The sequence below is a fragment of the Kryptolebias marmoratus genome, linkage group LG1 (assembly GCF_001649575.2).
Source record: "Kryptolebias marmoratus isolate JLee-2015 linkage group LG1, ASM164957v2, whole genome shotgun sequence".
NCBI classification, from domain to species: domain Eukaryota; kingdom Metazoa; phylum Chordata; class Actinopteri; order Cyprinodontiformes; family Rivulidae; genus Kryptolebias; species Kryptolebias marmoratus.
Window position 1 is genome coordinate 30,471,318 of NC_051430.1, and position 24,204 is coordinate 30,495,521.

Here is a 24,204-nt window from a genome sequence, read left to right on the forward strand (position 1 = left end):
CTGGGTGTCAGTGTTTCCCCTGAAGCAGCTCAGCAGGTGGAAAGAAATAAAATAAAACAATAAAAACAGACCAAAGCGATCACAGCAGATCAACTCAGTCCTCAAATAAGATTCATTCAACAAAAACAAAAAAGCAGAACTATCATTAACCTGACCAGTTTACGCCCGATTACACAAAAAGACTATTTCTGCGACAAATTAAACCTCAGAACAAACAGAGAGTCCAACAATGACATCTTTTATTGTAAAACAGTCTCACCTGTTGGTTGAACAGGTGAACAACAGGTGTTCAGTTACCTTCTGTTACAGTGACTCCAACAACACTTTATTAACTTCAGTTAGTTTGTTAAAAATGTTATAAAATTAGTGAACTGCTCGGATGTCACAGCTTCCGGTCTGTTGGTTCTTCTGAATGCATTTGGGATAAAACATCTTCCTGTTTTGGGTTTTTTTGGGAAACAGAAAATGCATCAACAGTTTCATCTTTCTGAGTCTGATTCTAAAGAGGTTAAACTTTATAAAACGTGTCACATTTTCAACTAAACAGTTTATTAAAGACCAAATATTGGATCAGTGGGATAAATAAATGTTTTCAGTTGAATACTAAATGAAAACAAGTTGTTTCTTTAACGTGTTTTTGAAAGACACATTTAAACATTTAAATCCAAATATGAGCAGAAAATACTACATCCTACATTTCCCATAATGCAGCTGGTGAAATGTCCCTTTAATTGATCAGCTGTTCTCTGAAAAGACATCCAGCCACTCAGAGACTGATTGGTCTACTTGCTTATGATTGGCTGATGGCCCTCCTCTGATTGGGCGGCTCGGAGGCCATCTCTACGTTTGGATTGGCCAGCTGAGCATAGAGGCGGGACCTGAGGAATCGTGGGTAACTGTCAGTCTCCATGAGGGTAAAAATCTGATCCTGGGCCAGCTGGAAGCAGGCAGGAGTAACACCAAAACGAAGACTCTGACCGGTGGAGTCCCTGACAAACGAGTCCACGTTGACCTGGAGACAGAACAGCTGCGGTCACATGACTGGCTTTTGGACCAATCAGGGGAAACGATGACAGAAAAGTTACCTGTCTCACTGCGTTTGAAGAAATAAATTCATTGTAGATTTTCTCAGCTCTGGTAGCCATCTTACTGAAGGGGCGTGTACTCTTAAATCTCTCCACAGCCAACCAGAAGTCCAGGTTCTCCTCACTGAACTCTGACCTCAGGAAGTGACGAAACACCGCCAGACCATCTGACCAACCGGAGCGGGAGAGAACGAAACTGTAAACCGATAAAAACAGACTGCCTACAAATGATTGGCTCAAAGCAAACAGGAAGTCTTACACTGATTGGTCAGCAAAGCCTCCAGACTCTCCGCCCACCTCAGGACTTCTCCTACAGACGGTCTGAAGAACCAAACAGAACCAGGTTCAGTGCGTCTGGGGACCAGGTTTCAGGGTGGATCCGGCTCACGGTGAGCTTAGAGGTTGTTCCTACCTGTTGTTTCTCAGCGCTTTCTCCAAACTGTTGCCATGGATACCGGTACAGTTTTTCCGTCTCCGAAGAAACGCCAAGCGGCTGCGAACATCGGCGACCCTGAAGAGTCACAAGGATGAATCTGAGCAACAGACAACTAACTAACCGACTAACTAACTAACTAACTGGTTACCTGTGTGTTTTAGTTTACTTACAAACTCTTAGTCTTCTTCTTCTTCAGCTGATGGTTACTGGACTCCACACCCTGAAGAAACAAAACAACTGTAAGACTTCACCACACAGGTCCAGACTGGTCTGTGCTGGTCTAAACTGGTCTTTGCTGGTCTACTCTGGTCTGTCCTGGTCTATCTTGGTTTGCTCTAGTCTGGATGGGTCTGTGTTGGTCTGTGTTGGTCCTTCCTGCTGGTCTGTGGGTCGGGTGTTAGGACAGAGACTGTAGGTTAGTAAACCCAGTCCTGATTCTGGTTTCTACCTTGATGCCGTTGAGCAGAAGCAGCATGTGGTGCAGAGACACGCCCTCCTTGGTCAAGTGTTTCCTCAGAGTCTGAGGGGACGGAGGGCTTGGGGCGGGGCTTGAGGCAAGGCTGAGGTCAAAGGTCGCCGTGCGGGTCAGACGGTGAATGGTGCTGTCAGACAGGAAGCGTGGCGATCGAGGTTCCTGCAGCAAAGAACCCTCAGAAAGAGAGCGACGCAAAACTGAAACAAAGGAGAAAACCGCTGAGTTATCCATCAGTTCAGCAGCATGAACACATGAACTGATCCAGATCTTTTCAGAACCAGACCCTCTGTGTGAACTTTAGTCTGTAAAAAGTTGCAGAGCAGCTTATGGAGAAGATACAGAGCTTTAACTCTTCCAGCAGCTGCCAACTTCTTCAGGGTTCTGACATAAATGAAACCAAAAGACCCTAAAAAACGTTCAGAACTGAACCATCAGAATCTTCTTCACTTAGCAAACACAATCGACCACTTCAGCTTCTTTAGGCATTTTTAAATTGTTATTATTCATATTTTAACAGAACCAACCTGCAGGTTTGGAGGCGAACTCCTCGTCACTACCTCCCTCCTCCTCGTTGCTCTCCTCCTCCTCGTCATACTCATCTTTCAGGCTGAAGCGATGGGGGCTGATCAGGAGGCCATGTCCAAAGACACCTCCCACACTCTCTGAGGTCTCAGAGGCACTCTCGCCCTCCCCCTGCTGCCGCTCCTCCACCTCCTCTTCCCGTCTCCTCTTTGTCCTCCCTTCTTCTTCTGTTTCCCCTCTCTCCTTCCAGATGGGACTCCTCAGGGTGGAGGAGGCGGAGGAGCGAGGAGGACAGACGTAAGGAGGAGGAGAGGTGACGGTCCTGGAGGAAGGTGAGGAGATGTAGACGGATGCAGAGGAGAGGGGAGGAGGAGGAGGAGTGGTCGAGGCAGAGAGGAGGGCTCCACAGGAGTAAGGAGAGGGGGAGGCAGGTCTTTGGAGGTCGCAGAGGGAGGCGTAAGGAGAGGACGGATGATAAAGGAGGTCAGACTGTCCGAGAGAGAGGAGGCCGAAATCTGAGGGGAGGTCTGAGAGCTGCGAGGGAGAAACAGAATGAAGATGGTTTCATGTGTCCAAGTGTCCTTCAGAGAACAGGAACAACCCTGATCTGATGATGGAACAGGAAGGAACGGGACTCTACCTGCTGGCTGCGACCGGTCTCCGTGGAAACCAGCTGGAGTTGGATGTTGTCATGGAGACAGAGGCTGACCTGAACCTTCTGCTCGATGCTGAAAGCCTCCAAGCTGAAGAGACAGCGCCAGCAGCTGTGGGAGCTCTGAAGGAAGTAGATGTGGAGTGGCTCCGACGGCACTGAAAACAGCAACCGATAAACATCAGATCCTGGCATCTGATTGGCTGAGAGGGGTCAACTCAGACCAGCTTCAGATTGTGACAGTCTACCAAGAAACTACAAACACTAAATAAGACAGTTATGAATCTGCAGAAAAGGTTCCTGTGTGACTCCCATAACTTTCTTGTGATAAAAACTGGTCCCCACGAGGAGGAGATCCACATGAAACAGGTAATCAGCCATCAGGTCCTTTGTTTAGTTATGAAATAAAAATCTTTAGACATTATCAGCACCCCAGGTGAGGTTAGAAATGGATCTCCTCATCTTCCAAGAGGAGATGAAACTTCTCAAAAGCTACAAACCACAGATAAAGATAAGATAAACAAAGGTGGAAACAGTGGAATAAATCATTAAGACCAGTATCACTCCTCAGTGGGACGGTTTCAGGACATGAATCTGGATCTTCTCAGCTCTGATTGACTCACTTTCTCAACATGATGTGAAGCTTGAAACACTAACAGACTGGGTGGTGCTACCAGGTTTCCTCCAACCTCCTGGAGATACGACACCAGGGTAAACAACAACCCAACATATCTGACGTGTTTTGGGTCATTCCAGTAGATGCCTCTCAGTAACAGTGACACCTTTCAGTAAGTGATGGAAGAAACATGATGGGAGCTTCTCGTCTCGGGAAGATCATCACAGCGTCTGTAAGGCGTTACCTTCTCTGAGCTGTATTGTGTTCAGGTACAGCGGACTCTGCAGGACGTTACAGCGCCCAGCTTCGTCCTCTCTGGTGAACAGCAGCAGGTCGCTGTAGATCAGCACCGTGACCTGAAATACAGAAACACGAAATAAATGCAGAAACATCTCATGAACCAGAACGAAACTCTCAGGAAGGAATCACCGGATGTGCAGCCACAACTGTCGGAGTCAACCCAATTCAAGATGGCTGCCACAGCAAACAAAAAACACAAAAAGGGCTACAACTCATAACAGAAGCTATTGCCTCCCAGCTAGAAGGTTGTTGGTTCTCTTCCCGAGCTGGGGCCTCTGGTTTCCTCCCACAGGCCAAAAACATGCAGGTTAGGTTCATCAGTAACTCTAAATTGTCTCTAGGTGTGAAGGTTGTCTCATTTGTCTCTGTGTGTCCCTGTGATGGACTGGAGACCTGTCCAGGTGTCCCCCACCTCTCATAGCTGAGGATGGACACCAGCTCCCCGCAACCCGGAAAGAAGATGGATGGATGATATGATGAAGGGAAAATGGAGGACGTTGAGGTGAATGGGTCGCTGCGCTCAAAGGAAGTCAGACGCCACAACGACCAGCCGTCGCCATTGATACAGTCCTCCGTTAGAGTCCGACATCAGATAAACATCCCATCTGTAGTTTTACTGAAATGGTGAAACTGAAACGCAGTGGATTCCCAGAAACAGCTCTGTGTGTGTGTGTGTGTGAGTGCAGCGTGGGCACGAGGAGCCATTAACGTGAAACTAATCCTGGATCAGCTCTCTGAGGAAGATCAGGTTCTTTCTGTTTTTCATTACTCAAAAACAAAACATCGATACTCTGCAGATGGAAACCGACCAGGGAAACATCAGCACTTTGATATATTCTGTGTTTGGTGCTTTTTTTTTAGAAACTGACTTAATGTTTTTTGAACAACAGCAAGCATCCGTGGGGCCTCCTCTCTCAACGTTGAGTTTCAGGAGGAGAAAAGGAAGCCATCTTTGTGAATTAAATAGGGATAAAAGACTAAGCGTATCATCGAAGAAGTAACTGTCCAGAGGACCCGACTCAGCCGTGTTAGAACAACGGCGAGGTTTTGTCACCTTGGCAGGCAGCATGTCGGCCTGGTGTAGGATCATTTCCTCCGACATGAGCAGGGTTCTGTCCGGGCTGCAGAGATCCAGAGGCTGAAAACAAAAACAAACGTGGGTAAAATATATCATCAATATAACACATCCCATCCAAACTGGACTTTAACATTGAGCAAAGCTGCTGGGATCTGTAGGTTTTAGACATCTGCACAGAAACGGTTTTCGAACACCTCGGAGGTGAATAAGCTGTAAACAGACAACAGAAGGCAGCCGAGGACGGATCCCTGAGGTACTCCACAACTGAAGTGAGAGCTTATAATTAATTAAACTGACAGCAAAGTTTGAATCTGAATATCTAGGTGTAATAATGTGAGGTAGGAAAGGTTTTCTGACCTGGACAAAGATGGGGAAGATGAGAGTTTTAGGTGCCAGGGTGACGTAGTTCCCGTACCCGGAGTGGGGCAGGTGGGACTGGACGATGGTGCAGTTCTGGTAGTTGCCATGGTTACCGTGCGGGGTCGACGCTGCGGTTTTGGGGCAGTGGGGGGGCAGGGTGGAAGTGTGGCTGGTCGGCGGTCGCTGGGACTTCCCGGGTCGAGGATTGTGGAGGAGGTTCTGACCTCTGCAAGGGTGAGTCTGGTACAGGCGACCTGGAGAACCACGAGGAGTTCTGTCAGTTTCTAATCAACATATTCATCAACACTTACAGCGCAGATGACAAAGAGTCAGAGAGAACTCACCGATTGTTCCATTTCTGTCTTGGTAAACTGGATGAAGGAGCTGAAACAGAATTAGAGGATTGAAGAATGAAGGATGTTTTCATCATTGTTCTCCCCTTCAGGATTCCAGAGGCTAATCTGCATAACTAGTCCTTGATTAGGCTTTTTTTAAAAAAGGAACATGATTGAAATCTTTAAAATACCAATAAAATATACATAAATCATCAACAATAGCACCAGCCACTTCACATATACACACAAATACAAATAAATTACAGAGAAATAATGTCTGGTTTCTGCTGCAGAAGCTGGTGTTTATCTGCGTTCACAGATTTGTTTTTGTTTATTTTTAAATGCTAACATTCATTAGGTTCTGGTAGAACCACAGTAAGGGCTCACCAGAACCTGGGTTTCTGGTACATCTGTTGGTTCTGATAAGATTTCTGGAGGTTTGATCTGAAGAACATCTGCTTTCACAAATAAATCTTCGTGAACTGCTTCGATAACAGGTTCTGTGATCAGACACTGGGTTCTGGTTCAGATGGATCCGGGTTCTGTTATTCAGCTCAAGCCCCGCCCCTCCGACTCACCTGTCCTCCTGGGTTAACAGGTGACAGGATGATGTAATTGTCTCCGTTTGATGATGTCACACGCGTGCCTTTAAGTGTGGTGGTGTTCGGTGAGAACACCTCCTGATCTTCCTCCTCCTCCTCCTCCTCCTCCTCTCTCTGCTCCTCCTTCCTGTCCCTCCACAGAGAACCCAGAGCCCCCAGACTGGACCGGACTCCAAACCCCTGACCCCGCCGGCGGCCATGTTTGCTGTGGGAGGGGTGGGACAGCAACTTGCTGCCCGTTGTCTAGAAAACGAAAAGGTCATTAGCATAAAGATTGTTACAGCAGCCAAATCCAAGTGATGTCATCATGGGCGTGAGCCAATCACAGGGCAGCACCAAACTGACCCCAGAGGAGGTCAACACTCAGGTGTGACTCACCGTGTTGTGAGCTGGTGGGCGGAGCAACGTTTCACACCCAGAGCTGACTTCAGGTAAACCTCTCCACACCACCAACCCGATCTGAGACGGACAGCTCCTGAGGACAGACGTGGTTCAGGACAAAAGGACAGATGTCCTCAGGTCAGTCTGAAACTGTGTTTCAGTGACAGGCAGGTGCTGCTGTGTGGCGTCACCTGACCAGGTGTGGAGTCAGACAGGAAGTGTGAGGGCTTACCTGATGGCGTGGGCGAGGTCGGCACATTTCCAGGTCTCTACGGGGAACCCGTTGAGCTGCAGGACCGAGTCCCCCTGACGGAGTCCGGACTGATGAGCCGGACCGCCTGCAAACACAAACACGACCAACGACATCAGACGGAGGGGTCACATGACAACCAACCAATCAGGAAACTGCTTCAAGGTGATGTCTTTACCTGACCCACAGCTGTGTAGCCTTTAACGACATTTAGCTCTTAGCTAGACTTATTTCTTTTAGCTAATGCTTCATTATTTTTGGCCTCAGCGAGCGTTTTGCTCCTTTTAGCTTTTAGCTAGTATTCTGTTTATTTTAGCTAATGTTTAGTTACTTGTGATCTGCTGGTTTTAGCTTTACGAGTCAGTTATTTTAACAGGTTTCCGTCGTTCTGCTCTCAGTATTCACATTGTGTGAAGTCCTGATACATAAAACTCCAGAACTGAAAGAAGGTGGACTTTCTTTGTCCCACGAGCGTCGGGACATGTGGACAGGATGTATGAATACAGAGAACTCTCACCAGGATCAACAGCTTGGACTCGGACAGGACAGTCGGAGCAGATTGTGAATCCAAACCCATCTTTTCCTCGAATGATGGCGATCTGCAGGAAACAGTTCAGAGAGTTAAAAACAGACATCAACAAACTCAAAGCAGGTCAGAAGGAGTTTCTCCTGATAAAACTTTAGTTTTCATTAACGCAGTCGTTGTGTTTGGGTGTTGTAGTGCTGGTTTGAGCCTGAAGGAGGCGCTGGTTTGTTGACAGACTCAGGTTCATTGTGTCAGATCCAGACCAGAGGCCCTTCTGGGTCCTGATCTCAGAGCGGTTTCCATGACTCTGCAAACAGCGAGGAAGCAACAGAAAGGTTGACGCGTCCTGAGAGTTTTCTCCTTACAAAAGAAGTTTAATGTCCCTGAGTTCGGACTGACAGGCTGATATTAAAGCTCCTGCGGAGACGGACACCGGGGCGAAGGTATTTAAAGTTTCTCTGCAGGACCGCTCAGGTTTAAGGCTGACGGGACGGGTCCAGGTTCTGGTTAGTTCTCCGTTCAAACAGGAACCAGAAGTCACATTTCAGACTGGATAACATCCAGAACCAGAACCTGAATCAGAACCAGAGCCTGAGGAAACAGGCCGACTTCCTGTTGAGACTTTTCTGTTCAAGCGTTTCACCAACAATAGAAACAAACTCATGGATTTATTCCAAACACAGACGCTGCCTCCATCTTGGTTCTGGTTTCAGTCCAGAGCTGAATGTGTCAGAACCAATCAGAACCTTTAGATGAAACCTGAAACCAACAGCAGAGGAACACACACACTTTGTACCAGGGATCGTCCAATCTGACTTCTCCTTTTTAGAAATCTGTGCTGTGATGGTCGATATAAAACACCAACTTTTGAAGTTTTGGTTAATACAGTTTTTGTTAAATGAAAATTACGCCACAGATTTCTTAACTAAATGGATATTTAACAACCCTTGGAAGACCTTGTACACTTAAAAATAACATAAAGAAGAGTATTATTGCTTTAAAACCTAAACTGAGCATCTTTATTTTCCTCGTTGGTAACTGAAATGGATGATTTTTAAAAAGTGGCAAATATCAAATTATTCTGTGATTAATGATTGTTCAATTCCTGATCCAGCCGCACGTCTTGTTGTATAATTTAAATGTTGTTTCTTTAAAGCTGCGTGATAAAATAAAGAACTAAACTTTTAATGGAACGGTAATAATTTAACATTTATCCACTGATTTCTTTCAATAAGAGAACAGGACGCTCAGATTCTGCCGTCTCCTCAATGAAACCATTCAGCTTTAATGTGTTTGAATTATTAATCAGCTGTCACACACACACACACACACACACACAAACAGAGGAAACTGGAGTTTTTTGTCGGGAAATGACAAAAAACAGCTGTGACATCACGTCGCACAGCCAATCAGATGACTCATTCTGTTTTCTGATGTGTATATGTGTGTGTGTGCGTGGGTGTGTGTGTATTTGTAAAATCCCACCAGACTCCATTTAAAAAACACCTATTTTGTAATTTTTTGTCCTGACAGAATCAATCTGACGTTTCTGAGGTTCTGGGTTCTACTGATCCCGACTCGGAGAACCCTCTCGGACCAGGTCCAAACCTTCCTCATCAGTCAGCGCTGATCAGAACAATTAAAACGCAGAGAGCGAGTCAGACCTGCGGCAGGTTCTGTCCGATGCAGGCTTGACACAGGCGGTGGATGGTGTGCATGATGAGGAGGTCCGTTTAGGTCCAGCAGAACTGCTCATCCATCGGAACTTCCTGCAGAACCAAACCAGCACAAGGAGCAAGGACTTCCCGGGTCAAGCTTCACAGAACCGGAGCGGTGTCTGATTCTGCTGTGGGTCCAACTCAGATACACTTACAGACAGAATCCAGATCTCCCAGAACCAGAGGATACAGGTCCAAAAGCCTCGGTTAATCTGAGCAAAATAAAAATCCAGAACTAAAAAAATAAAATACTGAAGTCTGAATACAAGAACCGGTTCTGATCCAGGTCCAGTTGCTTGGGAAGATCCAGTGTGAGGCTCAGAGGTGGACTGGAAGTGTGTGTGTGGGAACCAACAGGCAGAATAATAGAAGGAAACACACACACACACCAAAACACACTCTCACACACACACCATAACACACTCACACACACACACACACACCATAACACACACTCACACTCCAACACACAAAAACAGTGGATGTGTCGCTGCGATAAGACACACACTTCCTGAAAACACATTCCGGTACGGCTGTGAAGACCATCAAAAACTTAGGACAGAACCAGGACCCCAAACCTGGTCCAAACCTGGTCCAAACCTGGTCCAAACCAGGTCCAAACTGAGTCCAAACCAGGTCCAAACCAGGTCCAAACTGAGTCCAAACTGAGTCCAAACCAGGTCCAAACCAGATCCAAACTGAGTCCAGCACAGGTCCAAACTGAACCCACAGACTTCAGTTGGTCTGTGAGGACCATCTACTGTTCAGAACTTTATCAGGACCCAGATCAAGGTCCAAATGTCTATGGGGACCATCAACAACCAAGAGTGTATCTAGGACCCAGAACCATGTCCAAACCGGGTCAAACCCCTCTTCTTACAAGGTCAACACCAGGACAGGACTGGACCGGACCTCTCAGGATTTTCAGTCCTCAGGCTGCAGTGTTTGGACCTTCTGACGGGACGTGGACCGAGCCGTTTGTCCTCTTGTGGAGTTTGTTTTTGGTTCTGGTTCCTGTTTGTCTGTTTGGACCTCACACAGACCGAGCCCGTGTCCCCCCGGGCGTCCTCTGGGACGTGTCTGTACATCAGTATGGATTCTGTGAGGACAGCGGCAGCAGCTTCTCTCTATAATTCATCAGATCTGAAAGTTTGATGAGAGCGTTGAGAAGCAGGAAAACACAGAGACTGCAGACAGATTTCAACTGGATCTGAGGACGAGCCCAGAACCGGAGACTGTCCCTGGACCTCAGAACCAGACCTCAGTGATGGTTTTTATTATCAGAGTTTTAACCTTTAAGTCAGACAACAAGCAGAGATTTTTCTCTCATCTTTCATAAACTAAAGAAAAAACGAGGAACCTTCAATGAAGCTGGATTTTATTCATCATTAGCCAAACAAGTCCTCCGATCCGATCCGTCTTCTTTGTGCAGAACCGGATCAGCTGTTAGCTTCACGCCATCTGCTTCCTGGAAAATATCCACGACTTCCCCAGATGCAGTGGCGTTTGTCCCCTTCCTGATGCCTGATTCTTTAGCATGTTTGTCACGTTTGTTTCAGATCATCAAACTAATGTGATTATTAGACAAAGATAACACAAGAAAACACAAAATGTAGTTTTAAATAAAGGTATTTTTATTAAGGGGGAAAAATACAAACCTACATGGCCCTGTGTGAAAAAGTGACCGATTATTGGAAAGCTGAGCTCAAGTTCTTTAACCACACCCAGACCTGATTACTGCCACACCTGTTCTCAGTTTTTTTAAAAATCACCTAAATAGGACCTGACCGACAAAATGAAGACACAAGCGAGATCTATCAGTGTGGAAAAGGTTATAAAGCCATTTCTAAAGCTTTGGGACTCACAGACAACAGTGAGAAACTTTATCCACAAATGGTGAAAACATGGAACAGTGGTGAATCTTCCAGCAAAGGCCGGCCGACCAAAAATACCCCAAGAGTTCAGCAACGACTTGTCCAGGAGGTCCGAAAGACCCGACAAGGACATCCAAAGAACGGCAGACCTCACTGGGATCAGTTAAAGTCAGATGAAGGGCAAAAATGGAAGAGTTCCCAGATGAAAAACCACAGCCGAGCAAAAAGAACATTAAGGCTTGTCTCAGTTTTAACAGAAAACATCCTGATGCTTCAGGACCTGGAAGACTTGCTGTGGTAAACAGAACCATGAACTCCACTGTCTACCAAACAATCCTGAAGCAGACCTGGGTTCTGCAGCAGGACAATGATCCAGAACACGCCAGCAGGTCCACCTCTGAAGGACTTCTGAAGGAGTGGCCTGACATGACTTTAAAAGATGGTTCCTGCTCGAAAACCAGCCGATGTGGCTGAATTATAACAGTTCTGCAAAGATGAGTGGGCCAAAATTCCTCCACGGCGCTGTAAAATATTCAACGCCGGTTATCACAAACATTTAGGGGAGAATCGCTTTTTCACACCACTGTAAATGTCAGCCTGAGATGTTAAACTCATTAAAAGTCCGTCAGACGCTCAGAAAGATGCTGAGACGCCAACAGGCCGAGGTGACGTTCTGACAGATCTTATTAACTTTAAAGTCTCTGTCTGTAGATTACAAGTCATCTGGAGTGGAGAGGAAAAGAGACGATCGAGTCCACCAAAAACTGATTTCTTTTCTCAGCAGAGGAAATCGTTTTATTCATATAAAGAGGACAGAAATGTTGGTTTTAAAAAAGAGCCCACTGAGCAAAGTCTAATGAATAAACACTGTTATTAAAGTTTATTTCAGTCATAAGTCCTGATCCACAGTTCCTCCTGCAGCTTTAGAAGAAACCCAAACGAAGAAAACCCGTCAGAACTCCAACAGGATCGGTGCGCTCTGACTTTCAGCAGCAGCGAGTTGGACGGCACAGACGAAGGACGTGAGACATGTCTCCGAAGATTACAAGAACTCGGTGAAACACACGAGGAACCCAGACCTCTCTTTGCAGCTCAATAGCTCAGAAGAAATGTTATTCGAAGTTTAAACGAGTCACAGAGAGTCAGACTTTACACGACTGAGCTGAACTTTGACTGATTTTAGGTTTTAAGACTTTTGGAGATTTTAACGCAAAATGTTTGACTTGGAGTGCGAGGAAGTCTGAACTCTTCTTATTTCCATAAACTTCACGCTTCTTATAAAATTTATACTTTAAAACATGTTTATTTTTGTCATTTTCCACCCAAACTCTCATTGACTTCCACTGATTCTTTTTAGATAAAACACTGCAGACAAATAAAAACCATCAGAGCCGTTTACAGCAGCTGCTTGTTTGAGGCTTACTTTCTGCTCCGTGTTTCTACCTGTCAGGAAGGGACAGGTATAGGTGTGTGGTTACCATGGTGACCACAATGACCCGGGTTCTGAGGAGGTTCTGGCGCTGGCTGTACTCACCGGCAGCTGCTGCGTGGAGCCGAACGGCGCCGACACGTAGCCGCTCACGTTGGCGTTGGCCGAGTCAAGGCTGAGGGGCCGGCCGGACGCCACGCCGTGCTGGATCGAGTCTTTGGGTCGAGTCAAGGTGGAGGGCGGGCAGTTGGACTGGTTAGTGATGATGGTACCGGTGCTGTTGGTGCAGTTCTGCTCGGTTTCTGGAGCAGAGTCCGGAGTCTTTCTGAGGTCGGCTGCAAGGAGAAAACCACCATCATCATCATCGTCACCTGCAGCATCGTCCCACGACCAGGCAGTGTTCTTCCAGAACATCTCTGGTCCAAACTGAACCGGTCAGATGGAGAGACACCGAGAGGAACTGGACAGAACCAGACCAGAGCTGCACCAAATTGTTTAAAGTCCAGAGTTTCTCAGTACAAGACACCAAAAACTGAAAACTAGTTCAGATGATGGTCTCCGAACCGGATCCACAGCTCTGTAACAATCCAGCCTGATGGTCTCAGAACCGGATCCACAGCTCTGTAACAATCCAGCCTGATGGTCTCAGAACCGGATCCACAGCTCTGTAACAATCCAGCCTGATGGTCTCAGAACCGGATCCACAGCTCTGTAACAATCCAGCCTGATGGTTCCAGAACTTCTCTGTGGAGAAGAAGCACAGATCTGAGGAGAGTTTGTTCCTAAAACATCCGACTCACAAACAAAGCCAGGTGCTGGACCCGGGGTGCTCTGCGGTCCTGAGGCAGTACCAGAACCTCTGAGACATCCTGTCGGGCAGACGCCGCCCTCTGATCTTCTTCTTCTGCTGCCGCTGCTGTAGACGAGTGTCAGATCTGTGATGTCAGAGGGAGAGGGGCTCAGAGGTACTCTGAAGGTCACATGGTTACCGGGCTGCTTCTCATCACCATGGCAACCGTCCACCCAACCCGGCGGGTGGGGGGTGAGATGGTAAGAGCCACTGCTGCTCCCTCGGCCTTTCTCCCCCCACCACTTCTCTATAAATAAACTCGAGTCCAGATTCTCCTGTGGGACGGAACCAACAGAACCAGGAAGCTGCTGCTGCCGCTCAGGCTCTGAGGACCCATGAGGTTCTGAGGACCCATCAGGCTCAGAGGACCCATCAGGCTCGGCCCGCTCAGCCGGAACAACGACCGTCATCTCTGACACACTTTCTGCTTCGCTGCTCAGCTGGACTTCACCACAGAACCGACCCGAGCTGCGAACACCCCCCACCTCCCCAAGCTGCTCAATAATTCAGGGTTTTCTCTTTTCTGTCCTCTTTGTCCCACACAAACACGTCTGATTTATCGTAAACCTCGTCGGTTCCGTCATGTTTGGGTCGTACGGACCTCTGTTTGCTCCCCCAGTCTTTGTCTCTGCTCTGACTGGCTTCAACCAGAAAAGTCGCCTCTCAGGAGGTCCGCTGAAGGTTTCCTTCTGTTAAAAAGGGGAGTTTTTCTTCATCACTGTCACGGTATTGTTTGCTCTGAGAGGTTTGAGCGCTGAGTTCTGGAGAGCCAATAAAAAACCTGCCACAGGAGTGAAATTAGCTGAGCTTTGTACAGTGAATCTTCCCACCTTCGGCTGAGAACCGCAAATGGAGGAAAAGATGGATTCTGGTTTCTTTAGAATGACCACAGTCCGTTTAATCTGCTTTAACCCAAACAGTAAGAATCAGCTAAAATGCTAAAACAAAAAAAGGTTCCACTGGTTTACTGTGAAAATATGGGCTGAATGACATCTCCTGTAGAAAGCTAAAACTGAGTTGTTAAAGTTAAAAAAAAAGCAGAACATGAGCTAAAAGGATCAAAACACTAGCTAAAAGCTTAAAGTATGAAAGGGTTAACTAAAAACTATAAGTAGCCAAATGCTAAAACAAGAAAAAAGGCAACCTAGAAGCTAAAAGTAGAAAAATACAAGCTAAAACTACAAAAAGGCTAGCTCAAAGCTAAACTAGCAAAATGCTATCTAAAAGCTAAGTGTAAAAAAGCTAGCTAAGAGCTAAAAGTAGCAGAACAGCAGCTAAAAGCTAAGCGTAGCAGCAGAAAATGAAGTTTTGCAGGTTTTGATGCTCACAGATTCTTTAGTAAAGAAAAAAAATTTCAACTCATTTTTAACCTGTACAGGTGGCACGATGAGCCAATCAGATCCGAGAAGAGTCACATGACAGAAAAACAGCCGCTTCTGTGTGTGCTCACCTTCTAGCTCCGCCTCCTTCTGTTCTGGCTCCTCCAGGAGGCTCTTTGTTGGTCTGCTTCGCCGTGATGTCACTCGCAGGTGTTTGCTCCGCCCATACTCCTCCGCCAGCAGGTAGAACCAACCAGTGAGCAGCTGTAAACAGAAGAGGGGGCGGGGCCAGAAGGTAATGGCTGTATTACAGAATGTTCACAGAACACCTGCACGCCTCACATCTCTGCAGCCAATCAGATAGCAGTATTTTCTGTCGAGATTGGTTTAAACAAACCTGCGGGGAAGAGACAAGAGAGCCAATCCCGAAGCTCATGCATCCAATCAGCTGGCTGCACCTGAGGAGGAACACAGACAGGTAAGAGGCTCCGCCCACTGTCAGGTGAGTTTCAACAGTGAAGTTTCAGCTCATACTGCCTAGAACTGATAATTGAAGAGGACCGCTCTTCTGGATCTAAGCAGAACGTTCGGTGTACTCACCTGCTGAGTACAGGCTCCGCCCACTCGGGATCCCATAATGTTTATGTCAAGAGTTAATTAACTAATTAATGATCAATAATCGTCATTTACCTGGTGTCAGGAAGTCGCCTGAACACAGAGACCAACAACCTGCTCGGCAGGAGGCGCTCCGTGATGCACCTGAGGAGCAAAAACACCAAAACACACCCAGATGTGTGTGAGAACCACACACACAGACACACACACACACGGAGCTGCTGCCATGTTGCTCACAATCAGAAGCTCATAATTACTAAAGACTGAACCAAAATGGCCGTTGGTTTTCCAACTTAAGATGATCTTAGTGTAAACCTCGAATATGACAGGTGGCGGGTGATATGCATTCCTCCATTTTAATTCACTCATGTGATGTCAGAGGTGTGTATGATGTCAGAGGTGTGTGTGAACGTGTAAATGTGTCTCACAGGGTGAAGTTCTGCTCATATTCCGGGTTCTTTTTGTCCGGAACCGTCCGTGTTTTCATCCTGATGCTGTGGTCGAGGTCAGAGGTCAGCTGTGAACACACACACACACACACACACACACACACACACACACACCTGAGGCAGCTGCAGGAAGTAAACCTTCACCTTTCAATCTAGATGTTCACCCTCTCACCTTTACATACGAGTCACATGACCTGCGGGATTTTCCCATCAGCCCCCGGGCCTCATGAACTGCAGGGAGAAACAGGAAGTTCACAGCTGATCACTGATCAGTAACTCAGGCTGCTGCTGCACTTACTGTGAATGATGAGCTGCCCCGCCTCCACGTTGATTGACAGCCACAGCTGACCTATAGGAGAGACAGAGAAACATGACGGACAGCTGGTTGGTCCAATCAGAGGCTGATCGGGTTTACTGATCGTACCTCTTCCTCTGAACGCAGATGGCTGAATCTTCCTCCTCCTCCTGATTCTTGTCCTGACCCCAGACCCGTTCGTGGTTCTCTGCTGCCCTGATTCTCTTGTGCACGGTTCTGGACACAGAACCCCGTCTGAAGCCCTGCTGGCCTCTGTGGACGGATTCATAGTCGATCTGGAACGGACCTGGGACCAAGGCAGACTGATCAGTGGGAAGTTTTTGTCCAGGGTCAGAGTCCTGTAAGTCCTGTTCCTGTAACTGACCTCACAGGTGGTTCTGGTTTCTATCTCAGTGGATCCTGGATCAGCCTGGTCTGTAGTGATCAAAGCTCCAGACCCTCTGTTTTGAACCGGGTTCTGACTCCTGGTCTTCCTGATCTGAGCTGTTTTGATTTCCTGTCTGCAGACCTGGACCTGGACCTTAACTTCAGACCTTAGTCCAGATCTAACTTCAGGACAGGCTGCAGTTCTGGTCCTGGTCTGTGAAAGCCTGAAAGGGGTGGGGGTCAGAGGGAGTGAAAGTCTAGACCTGAGGGTACTGATCAGGGACCGTGACAGATGTGGTCTCACCGTCGCTGGTCTTTGCGCTGGGTGGTTCTGGTCCGTAGCAGATCCTCTCCTGGGTCTCTGTTCTCCTTCCCGCCTCGGTCTCTCCTCCTCCTCTTCACCTCCTGCTCCATGCTGCTCCTTCTGCAGCCTGCGTGCAGCCGGGCCTCCTGGTGCAGCCGGGCCTCCTTGTGCAGCTGGGCCTCCTGGTGCAGCCGGAGATCAGCTCCGCCACAGGGCCTATGGGAGACAGCAGGTTACAGGTGTCTCCAGCAGGGGGAGCTGTTGGGTTTCTTTTTGTCATTATGTTTGCCTACATTTCCCAGCATGCTCCTGTATCAGTGTATGTGCTAAAATTTGGTGTGGTAAGGATTTCTCAGCACAAGATGGTCTTAGTATAAAACACTGTTGAGCCTGCAGCCATTTAATTACCTACAGGAAGCTGACAGCTGTAGAGCTGACTCACAATCAGCTGAGGAGCAGTTCTGGGTGATGATCTGAGGGGTTCTTGGACAGAACTCCAACAGAACTCGCCTCAGAACATCAGAACAGACAAGTCCCATCGGCTGCAAAAACTCTGACCGAGTTCAAGCACGAAGAACCAAACGAGATGAGACAGAAGAGAAGCTCATCAGGCTGATTAACGCTAACGAGGAGGATTAAGGGATTAACACACACACACACACACACACACTCACACACGCCCCTCATGTCTCTGCCGTCAGTCCAACTGATGAACCTCTGGACAAGCAGACAAGTCAAAGTTTACAATCTTCCTGTCCTAAAAGGTCTACTTTTTTATTTGTTAAATTCTCATTATTTATGTGAAATGTTGTGGATTTTCTCTAATCCACTCAAATATTTCCATAAACCCAATGATGTTCGGTATAAATGTCCTCTGGACCACAAGGTTTCTGTCTCCATCAACAAGCTTCAGGCATATCTGACTCTTCTAACTGACTGACTTCCCGTCAGCTTTTAATCAGAGTCCTCAAATTGTCCATTTCCCGGGTCTCTGGGAAGGTCAGCCTGATTCATCCAATCAGAACCCAGAAACCATGCCTAACAGCTGGTACAGTTTTCGTGTCTGACCAAACTTCCTTCTTGTCTTTGTGTTCAAACAGTTTAATCTTTGTCTCGTCTGACCATCGGACCTGTATCTAGAAGACATTTGGCTTGTCCATGTGGACAGCTGCTTCAGTCCAGATTGAAGGTGTCAGAGGAGCTTCTTTCTTGGTCCTCTGAGTCCATGTTGATGTGAAACTGTCTTCACTGGTGGAGAAGGACTCTGGTCTTCCAGACGTTTCTTGAGTCTTGGTGGTTCCTAGGTTGTTCCTCGAACCCTGAGCATCACCTTCTAACAGATTTAGATGAATGTATGGATATATCTGAGTCTGGATCAGAGAAAGTCTACAATAATTACAAACTTGTTTTTAAGTTGTAAAATCAGTCGATCCTGGAAAAAAAATGTTTCAAATAAATTATTAAAAGACAGAAACTGATCTGAGGTTCACGGCGATGATGAGAGGATGGAACCTTCTGACTGAAACTGCACTTTTTAATCAAACACATTTAAACCTAAATAAAAATAAATAAATTAACAGTTTTCTGATTAGTTTGGTTTATTAAATCTTATATTTTTCAGTCATTAGACTCAATTTTTTTATTAATAAGTGTAAATCTTATCAAACTAATTTCCTGTTATTTTAGTTTTCATTCATTTTTCAGATTAAAATATTAATCAGATTAAACTTCCATACCTTTTTCTGCTGCAGAAAGTTCCTGCATCCATCACCTGAAAGTCCTAACTAATCACCTAACCTATAAACTAACTAACCAGTTAACTAACCAACCAGTTAACTAACTAACCCGCTCAGCAGATCAACGTCTCTTCTCCGAATCTGTTTGTTTCTTCAGTTTTTCTTCTCTGCAGGAAAAAAATTCAAACCAGTTGCAGTTTTTTTCTCCATGTCAGGTTTAATTAACCACAGTCAGCTACTTCCTGTTTGCCCTGTCAAAATAAAGCTCCCTGTCCCACTCTGCGTTCACACTGTGTCACTTTGTTGACTTTGGTTTCAGAGAAGAAGAGCAGAGAAGCTGCTGCCGCCTCACAGCCCAAAGGTTCCTGCTGTTCTCTGTTCTCCTGCTGGGGTTCTCTCAGGTACACACCTCCCCACCTGTCCAGGTGAACCTCATGGCTGTTTAAAAACCTCCTGTAACCAATTAAAACATGTTAAAAATGAAGGTTTTCCTCATTAGTGAACTGAAACAGCTTCCGGTCAGTAATGGTGATGAGGCGATGCTGGTAGGCTCTTTTATTTTGAAAAGCTCCCTTTTGTTTCTTGTGTTAATGATGTGAAAGTCAGGATTTCAGTTTGGTCACTTCCTGCTGCACACACACACACACACACAGGAAGTCCACATGTGTTACTCATTAACGAGGGGCACGTCTCCATGGCAACAGACCAAACTCCAGTCAGAAATCTTCGGTGTGTTTGTTCTGCTGCTGCAGGACCTGAAACTGTCACAGTCTGCGTCCTGGTTCTCGATGTTCTGCTCCTCTGGTTCTTTGGGTTCTGAGCTTAATGAACAGGACATTAAAGGCAGAACAGGGAAACATCTGTGAGGACAAACTGACGTTTAGACCCTCACGGTTCAGAAAGAAGGAGCTAAAAGTTCATTAATAAAAACAAAACACTGATCTGTCTGCCCCTCATGTCTTCTGTGAGGCTGAAACCACTCCGGACTACATTTTGTCCGTTTCTTCAGTTTGTATTTTACAAAACGTGGGTCTCCAGCAGGAGAATTGTGCTCTGACTTTGGGTACTGGTTCATTTTACAGCAAAGACAAAATAAACATAAAAACTGCAAAACTCCCATTGAAAACAATGGGATTTTAGTAAACGAGTGGTAAAACCAAGCCCTGTTTGGAGCTCTGCAGCTCAGACAGACTTCCCAGCAGAAACTTCATTCAGAGTTTAAACGGGTCACAGAAAGTTGGACTTTATGTTTCTGAACTGGGGTTTTCAGATCTTTATCAGTTTTTACTGATAAGAGGGAGATAAAAAGCTCCAGGTGATCCACCCGGATCCACCCAGAGTTTTTTAACTACCTCTGTGACCCTGACCCGGTTTTAGACGGACCCACCTCAAAGTCCTCAGCGTCCTCCATGGAGGACATGTTGATGGGACTAAGAAGGTCCTTGAATTATTCCTTCCACTGTCCAACTTTTAACTTCTGTTTTGCTTTTTGCTTTGGCTCTGATCTCAGTTTCAGCTTCTTCAGTTTTCGGGTCACTCACTCACTGTTTTCACAGAAAGTTCTGTTTCTCCGGTCTTGTTTCGTTTTGAGGGTTTATTGCCGGGTCTTCATCAGAGCAGCCAACTGCAGGAGTCTTCCTCACTGAGCATGCTCAGTTGGGACAGACTGAAGTAAATAAATCCACCGTAAACTGACCAGATTATCGCGGCACAACGACCCGAACGAGCCGGGTGGCCTCAGACTGACACAAATCTGAAATTTCTGGGACGTGTTCCTCTGAAGACAGTCAGGTCAGTTATTGATTATTGATTTCTGATGATTGGTAGATTGACACAGTTTGATCGGTTCAGTAATAATCTGAAGTTCAGGCTCTTTTCCTGTTTATAGTTTCTTCTCTGGGTTTTCTGGACTCTACCTGCTTCAGCTGTTTTATCAATCAGGTGTGAAAACTTTCGGCTCATTCAGAACCTCACAGCTGTGACTTTTGGTTTCTGTAATATTTTAAATTATTGAACTTTGTTTACATGTTTTTGTCATTGAAATTAATGGAGATCTCTTTAAATCCTTAAAGCTTTTGTGTCACTTCAGCTTTGTTTTGTCTCCTTATGTCCCATTTGTCTGTTTATATCTTTCTTTCAGTCTTTTGTTTTATTTTTATTGTCTCTTTACATGTCCTTCTTGTCTCCTTCTGCTTTGTTTTTGTCTTTTTCTGTTTGCTTCTTCCATCTTTCTGCTCTCCTTTAAATATTTTAATTAACGCTGAAAGTTCAGCAATTATTCAGCTCATCTTCAGCGCTCACGTTGCATTTTCTGCCAAAAGGCACATTTTTCTCGTTATTGCTAACGAGCTGAAGGTTCAGGCAGCAACAGACAGAAGGAGTTTGAGTTTCCTCCAGTTTAAATCAGAGAAATGATAGAAACATGTAATCTATAATATAAACTTATTGACTCAGTGTTTGTTTCTGTGGGGGAGATTCTGATTATATTTGCTAACGAGGATCTGATCAGCTGCTGAAATGAACCTGCAGTCGGTTTGTAAAGCAGGCGAGGAGGACGGCGAGGAGTTTAAAGTCAGAGTCGATCAGTCAGATTAAAGTCAAACCTCTGAGAGGAGCAGCTGCTCGGCGGTTCTGACTGTCTGTCGGCTTCAGACGCCCACAGAGACCCGCTGATGACAGGATGTGTTTGCCTGTTAGCAAAATATCTCATCACCCTCTGGACCAACTGTAATGAGACTCTCCGTAAAATGATCACCGGATGCACGTCTACAACCTCTGGTGTCAACCTAATTCAAGATGGCCGCCACAGCTAAGTGGCATTAGCGAGTGGTAGTAGCTGAGACTGATACTCTGAGCGCTAAATGACTTAAAACTGTTTAAAGTTAAAACAACCAGAAATAAAAGCTAAAAACAGCAAGTAGCTAAAAGCCAAAACAAGCTGAACAGTAACTAAACAGTAGCTAAAACTCTCTAACAGCAAACTAGTGGCTAAAAGCTAAAAATAGCAAACCAGTAGCTAAAACCTAAGAATAAAGCCTGAACGCTGAAGAAGATTTAAAAGGTTCTGAAGTTCTCCATTAAATAATGTGCCGTAAATAAAGTTAAATATTTAAAAAGTATAAAAGTTAGAAAAACTAAAAACTATGACTATAATGTCCTGAATGAGCCGAATGTTTTGATACATGAATGATTAAACCTGAAGTAGCTAAAGTCCAAAAACTTTAGTTAAACCCACAGATCTGAACCCTGACTAGAGTTTTTAAAACCTCCTGCTGATGATTTTCAGTCCAGTTCTCGTTTGATTCGAAGAACCTGAGACGTTTCTCCTCGGGTTTGTTTGTCAGGAGATTAGCTCTGATGAAGCTCCAGAGATCTGATGACCTGCTGGAGGTCTCTCAGGTCCTGGTTCAGGTCTTTGTTGGTGGATTTCTTTCCTGTTCGTCCTGTCAGACTCAGCTCACGTGCTGCAGAGAGTTCGTGTTTTTGTTTTATGTCATGTTTTATTTTCATGCTGAGATGAAACTGACAGAATTAAAGTCTGAGCAGGAATGGATCTAATCAGGTGGATCTCAGGTTCTGACAACGGTTTGTGGAGGAGCAGAGGTGGACCGCGGCGGTCTCAGGTCTGACCTCAGGCTCTTGGTGTTTCAGGATGATGCTGAACGATCGGTGGACCATCATGAACAACAGCAGCTCGGAGCTGGGCGCCAAACAGCCGAAGCACAAGGTGAGACCAAGTGATTCTCCATGAGGAAGAGGAGGCCCCTGGAGAGTTTAATCCGTGTTAATCTGGAGTTAAACCGTCGGATCAAAGTGCGTCTAATCTGCAGCATCTGTCAGCCTCGCTGATCTGCTGAAGATCTACAGATTAAACAGGAACACAGGATTTGTTCTGACAGCAGTTTGAAACATCTTATTTTATAATAAATCTGAGCCGCAGACACTGAGGAGAAATAATCTGTCTGTCTGTGAGTTCAGGTAAATCCTGGCTCTACTCTGGTACTTCAGAAGCTCCTGAACGTAATCTGGAATAAAACAAAACTCCTGTAAGGAATTATTTACAGAACAACGCTAAACTTACATGTTCACCTGTCAAAAATGATGAAAACTGACTCAATGAATCTTAATTAAAGATCTTTACACAACCAGCTGCAGTTACAGCTCTGAGAACATCTGCTCCAGACCTGTAGGACCAGAAGGACCAGAGATGAGAACAAAGTTGGGTCGTTTTGTAAAATGTAAATAAAAACTGAGTGCAGTCATTTGCAAATAAACCCAGATTTTATTCACAATGGAACACAGTAAACATATCAAATGCAGAAACTAATAAACTAATAAACTGTGCATCTTTCAGGGGAAAAAAGTAACTTCTTCAAAGATGTTCCAGATGTTTCCCTCTGTGCAGCATCTCCTATCAGTCTGTAAACATCTGGACCTGAGGTTGTCCCATTCTGTCTGTTCAACAGTCCTGGATGGGAGCAGATGTTGTTCTAAAACCTGGAGATCCTTTCCTGCATTGATGGACCTCATTAGTTATAAATGTTCCTCCAGATGTATCTGATGTTGCTCCTGGAACAACTTTTCTGATGTTTCTGCCATTGAATTCAAATTTACATTGTTCCATTGTGAATAAAAATAAGGGTTTATAAAACTTTCAAATCATTGAATTACTTTTTATTTACATTTCACAGCAAAATTCATGTTGTTTCAGCCACAGACCAGGTTTGAGTCCCGATATGTGGAATAAAATAATGTCATTATGTGTGTGTGTGTGTGTGTGTGTGTGTGTGTGTGTCTACAGAGGGTCTGCAGCTTCCTATTATGGTCTCTCGTCATCCTGGTTGTCACAGCAGCTATCGTCATAGCAACGGTCAGCATCCTGTACCTGAACCACTATCCCCTGCCCTTCGTCAGCAGGTAACACACCTGTTTGTTTACCTGTCTGCTTGTGTGTTTGTTTCAACACTCATCTGGGGTTGTCATGGTAACAGGAGCGACGTCCCCCCACCTGTGATTTCAACAAACACCAAAGACTCCGGGGCGCTGGTGACGGTGTCGCGCGCTGCAGGCGGAGAACCGATCAGCATCTTCCTGGACCCGAACTGTCCGGACTTCACGGAGCACTTCCTGCGCTGGGAGGCGCTGCAGAGCTCGCTGCTGAGGACGCTGACCAATCACAACTCAGAGGAGTGGCAGGAGAGGGGATTGGTCCAGAAACTCACCGATGAACTGAAGGTGTTGACAGGCCACGCCCACAACCTGAGGCTTGAAAGTGATTCGCTGAAAAGAGGTCAAGGTGCTCTGGACCAACGGATGAATGAACTGGAGGGCGAGCAGAGCCGCGTCATCCAGGTAAGATGGCAGTTCTGTTGTTTCAGATGACAGGCTGTCAATGATTGGCTGCTGTGATGCTCCTCTGCAGGTGTTGACTGAAAATCACTCAGGTGTTCAGAAGTTGGGTGAAAGTTTCAGCGATTCTCTGATCAGCCTGAAGAGGGAGACTGAGAGTCTGAGGAAGCTGAAGAGTGAGCTGGGCCAAGAGCTCACACACACAGGTAACACACAGGTAACACACAGGTAACACACAGGTGACACACAGGTGTTACACAG

General features: G+C 45.9%; 2 protein-coding genes across 4 annotated transcripts in view; one reads left to right on the forward strand and one right to left on the reverse strand.

Moving 5' to 3' along the window:
• Positions 1–217: 217 nt before the first annotated feature.
• LOC108248104 (regulator of G-protein signaling 3) lies at positions 218–18,783 on the reverse strand. 2 transcript variants are annotated; one of them, XM_017436622.3, is made up of 28 exons: positions 18,595–18,783; positions 16,859–17,074; positions 16,553–16,778; positions 16,297–16,474; positions 16,171–16,221; positions 16,045–16,103; positions 15,852–15,940; positions 15,499–15,567; positions 15,206–15,266; positions 14,940–15,072; positions 13,440–13,574; positions 12,745–12,974; positions 7,610–7,691; positions 7,075–7,180; positions 6,840–6,936; positions 6,438–6,704; positions 5,869–5,908; positions 5,522–5,778; positions 5,141–5,224; positions 4,031–4,142; positions 3,159–3,328; positions 2,521–3,052; positions 1,970–2,193; positions 1,692–1,741; positions 1,498–1,596; positions 1,345–1,406; positions 1,086–1,252; positions 218–1,012 (listed from the first exon to the last, which is right to left on the reverse strand). In XM_017436622.3, exons 1-28 carry the CDS (start codon positions 18,624–18,626, stop codon positions 791–793), a joined length of 4,050 nt encoding a protein of 1,349 aa, XP_017292111.1. In that variant the 5' UTR covers positions 18,627–18,783; the 3' UTR covers positions 218–790. The 2 variants fall into 2 exon arrangements, with proteins under 2 accessions (XP_017292111.1, XP_017292112.1); XM_017436623.3 differs by lacking the exon at positions 13,440–13,574.
• Positions 18,784–20,256: 1,473 nt separating this feature from the next.
• LOC108248079 (fibrinogen C domain-containing protein 1) overlaps positions 20,257–24,204 on the forward strand; it is a 7,412-nt gene continuing 3,464 nt past the window's right edge. The window contains exons 1-5 of one of the 2 annotated variants that reach the window (XM_017436576.3): positions 20,257–20,385; positions 22,246–22,321; positions 23,396–23,511; positions 23,586–23,946; positions 24,017–24,149. In XM_017436576.3, coding sequence (XP_017292065.1) covers positions 22,247–22,321; positions 23,396–23,511; positions 23,586–23,946; positions 24,017–24,149 — 685 coding nt within the window. In that variant the 5' untranslated portion in view covers positions 20,257–20,385; position 22,246. Of the gene's footprint in view, positions 20,386–20,512; positions 20,536–22,245; positions 22,322–23,395; positions 23,512–23,585; positions 23,947–24,016; positions 24,150–24,204 lie in introns of those variants that run through there. The other variant, XM_025010672.2, reaches the window with a different exon arrangement.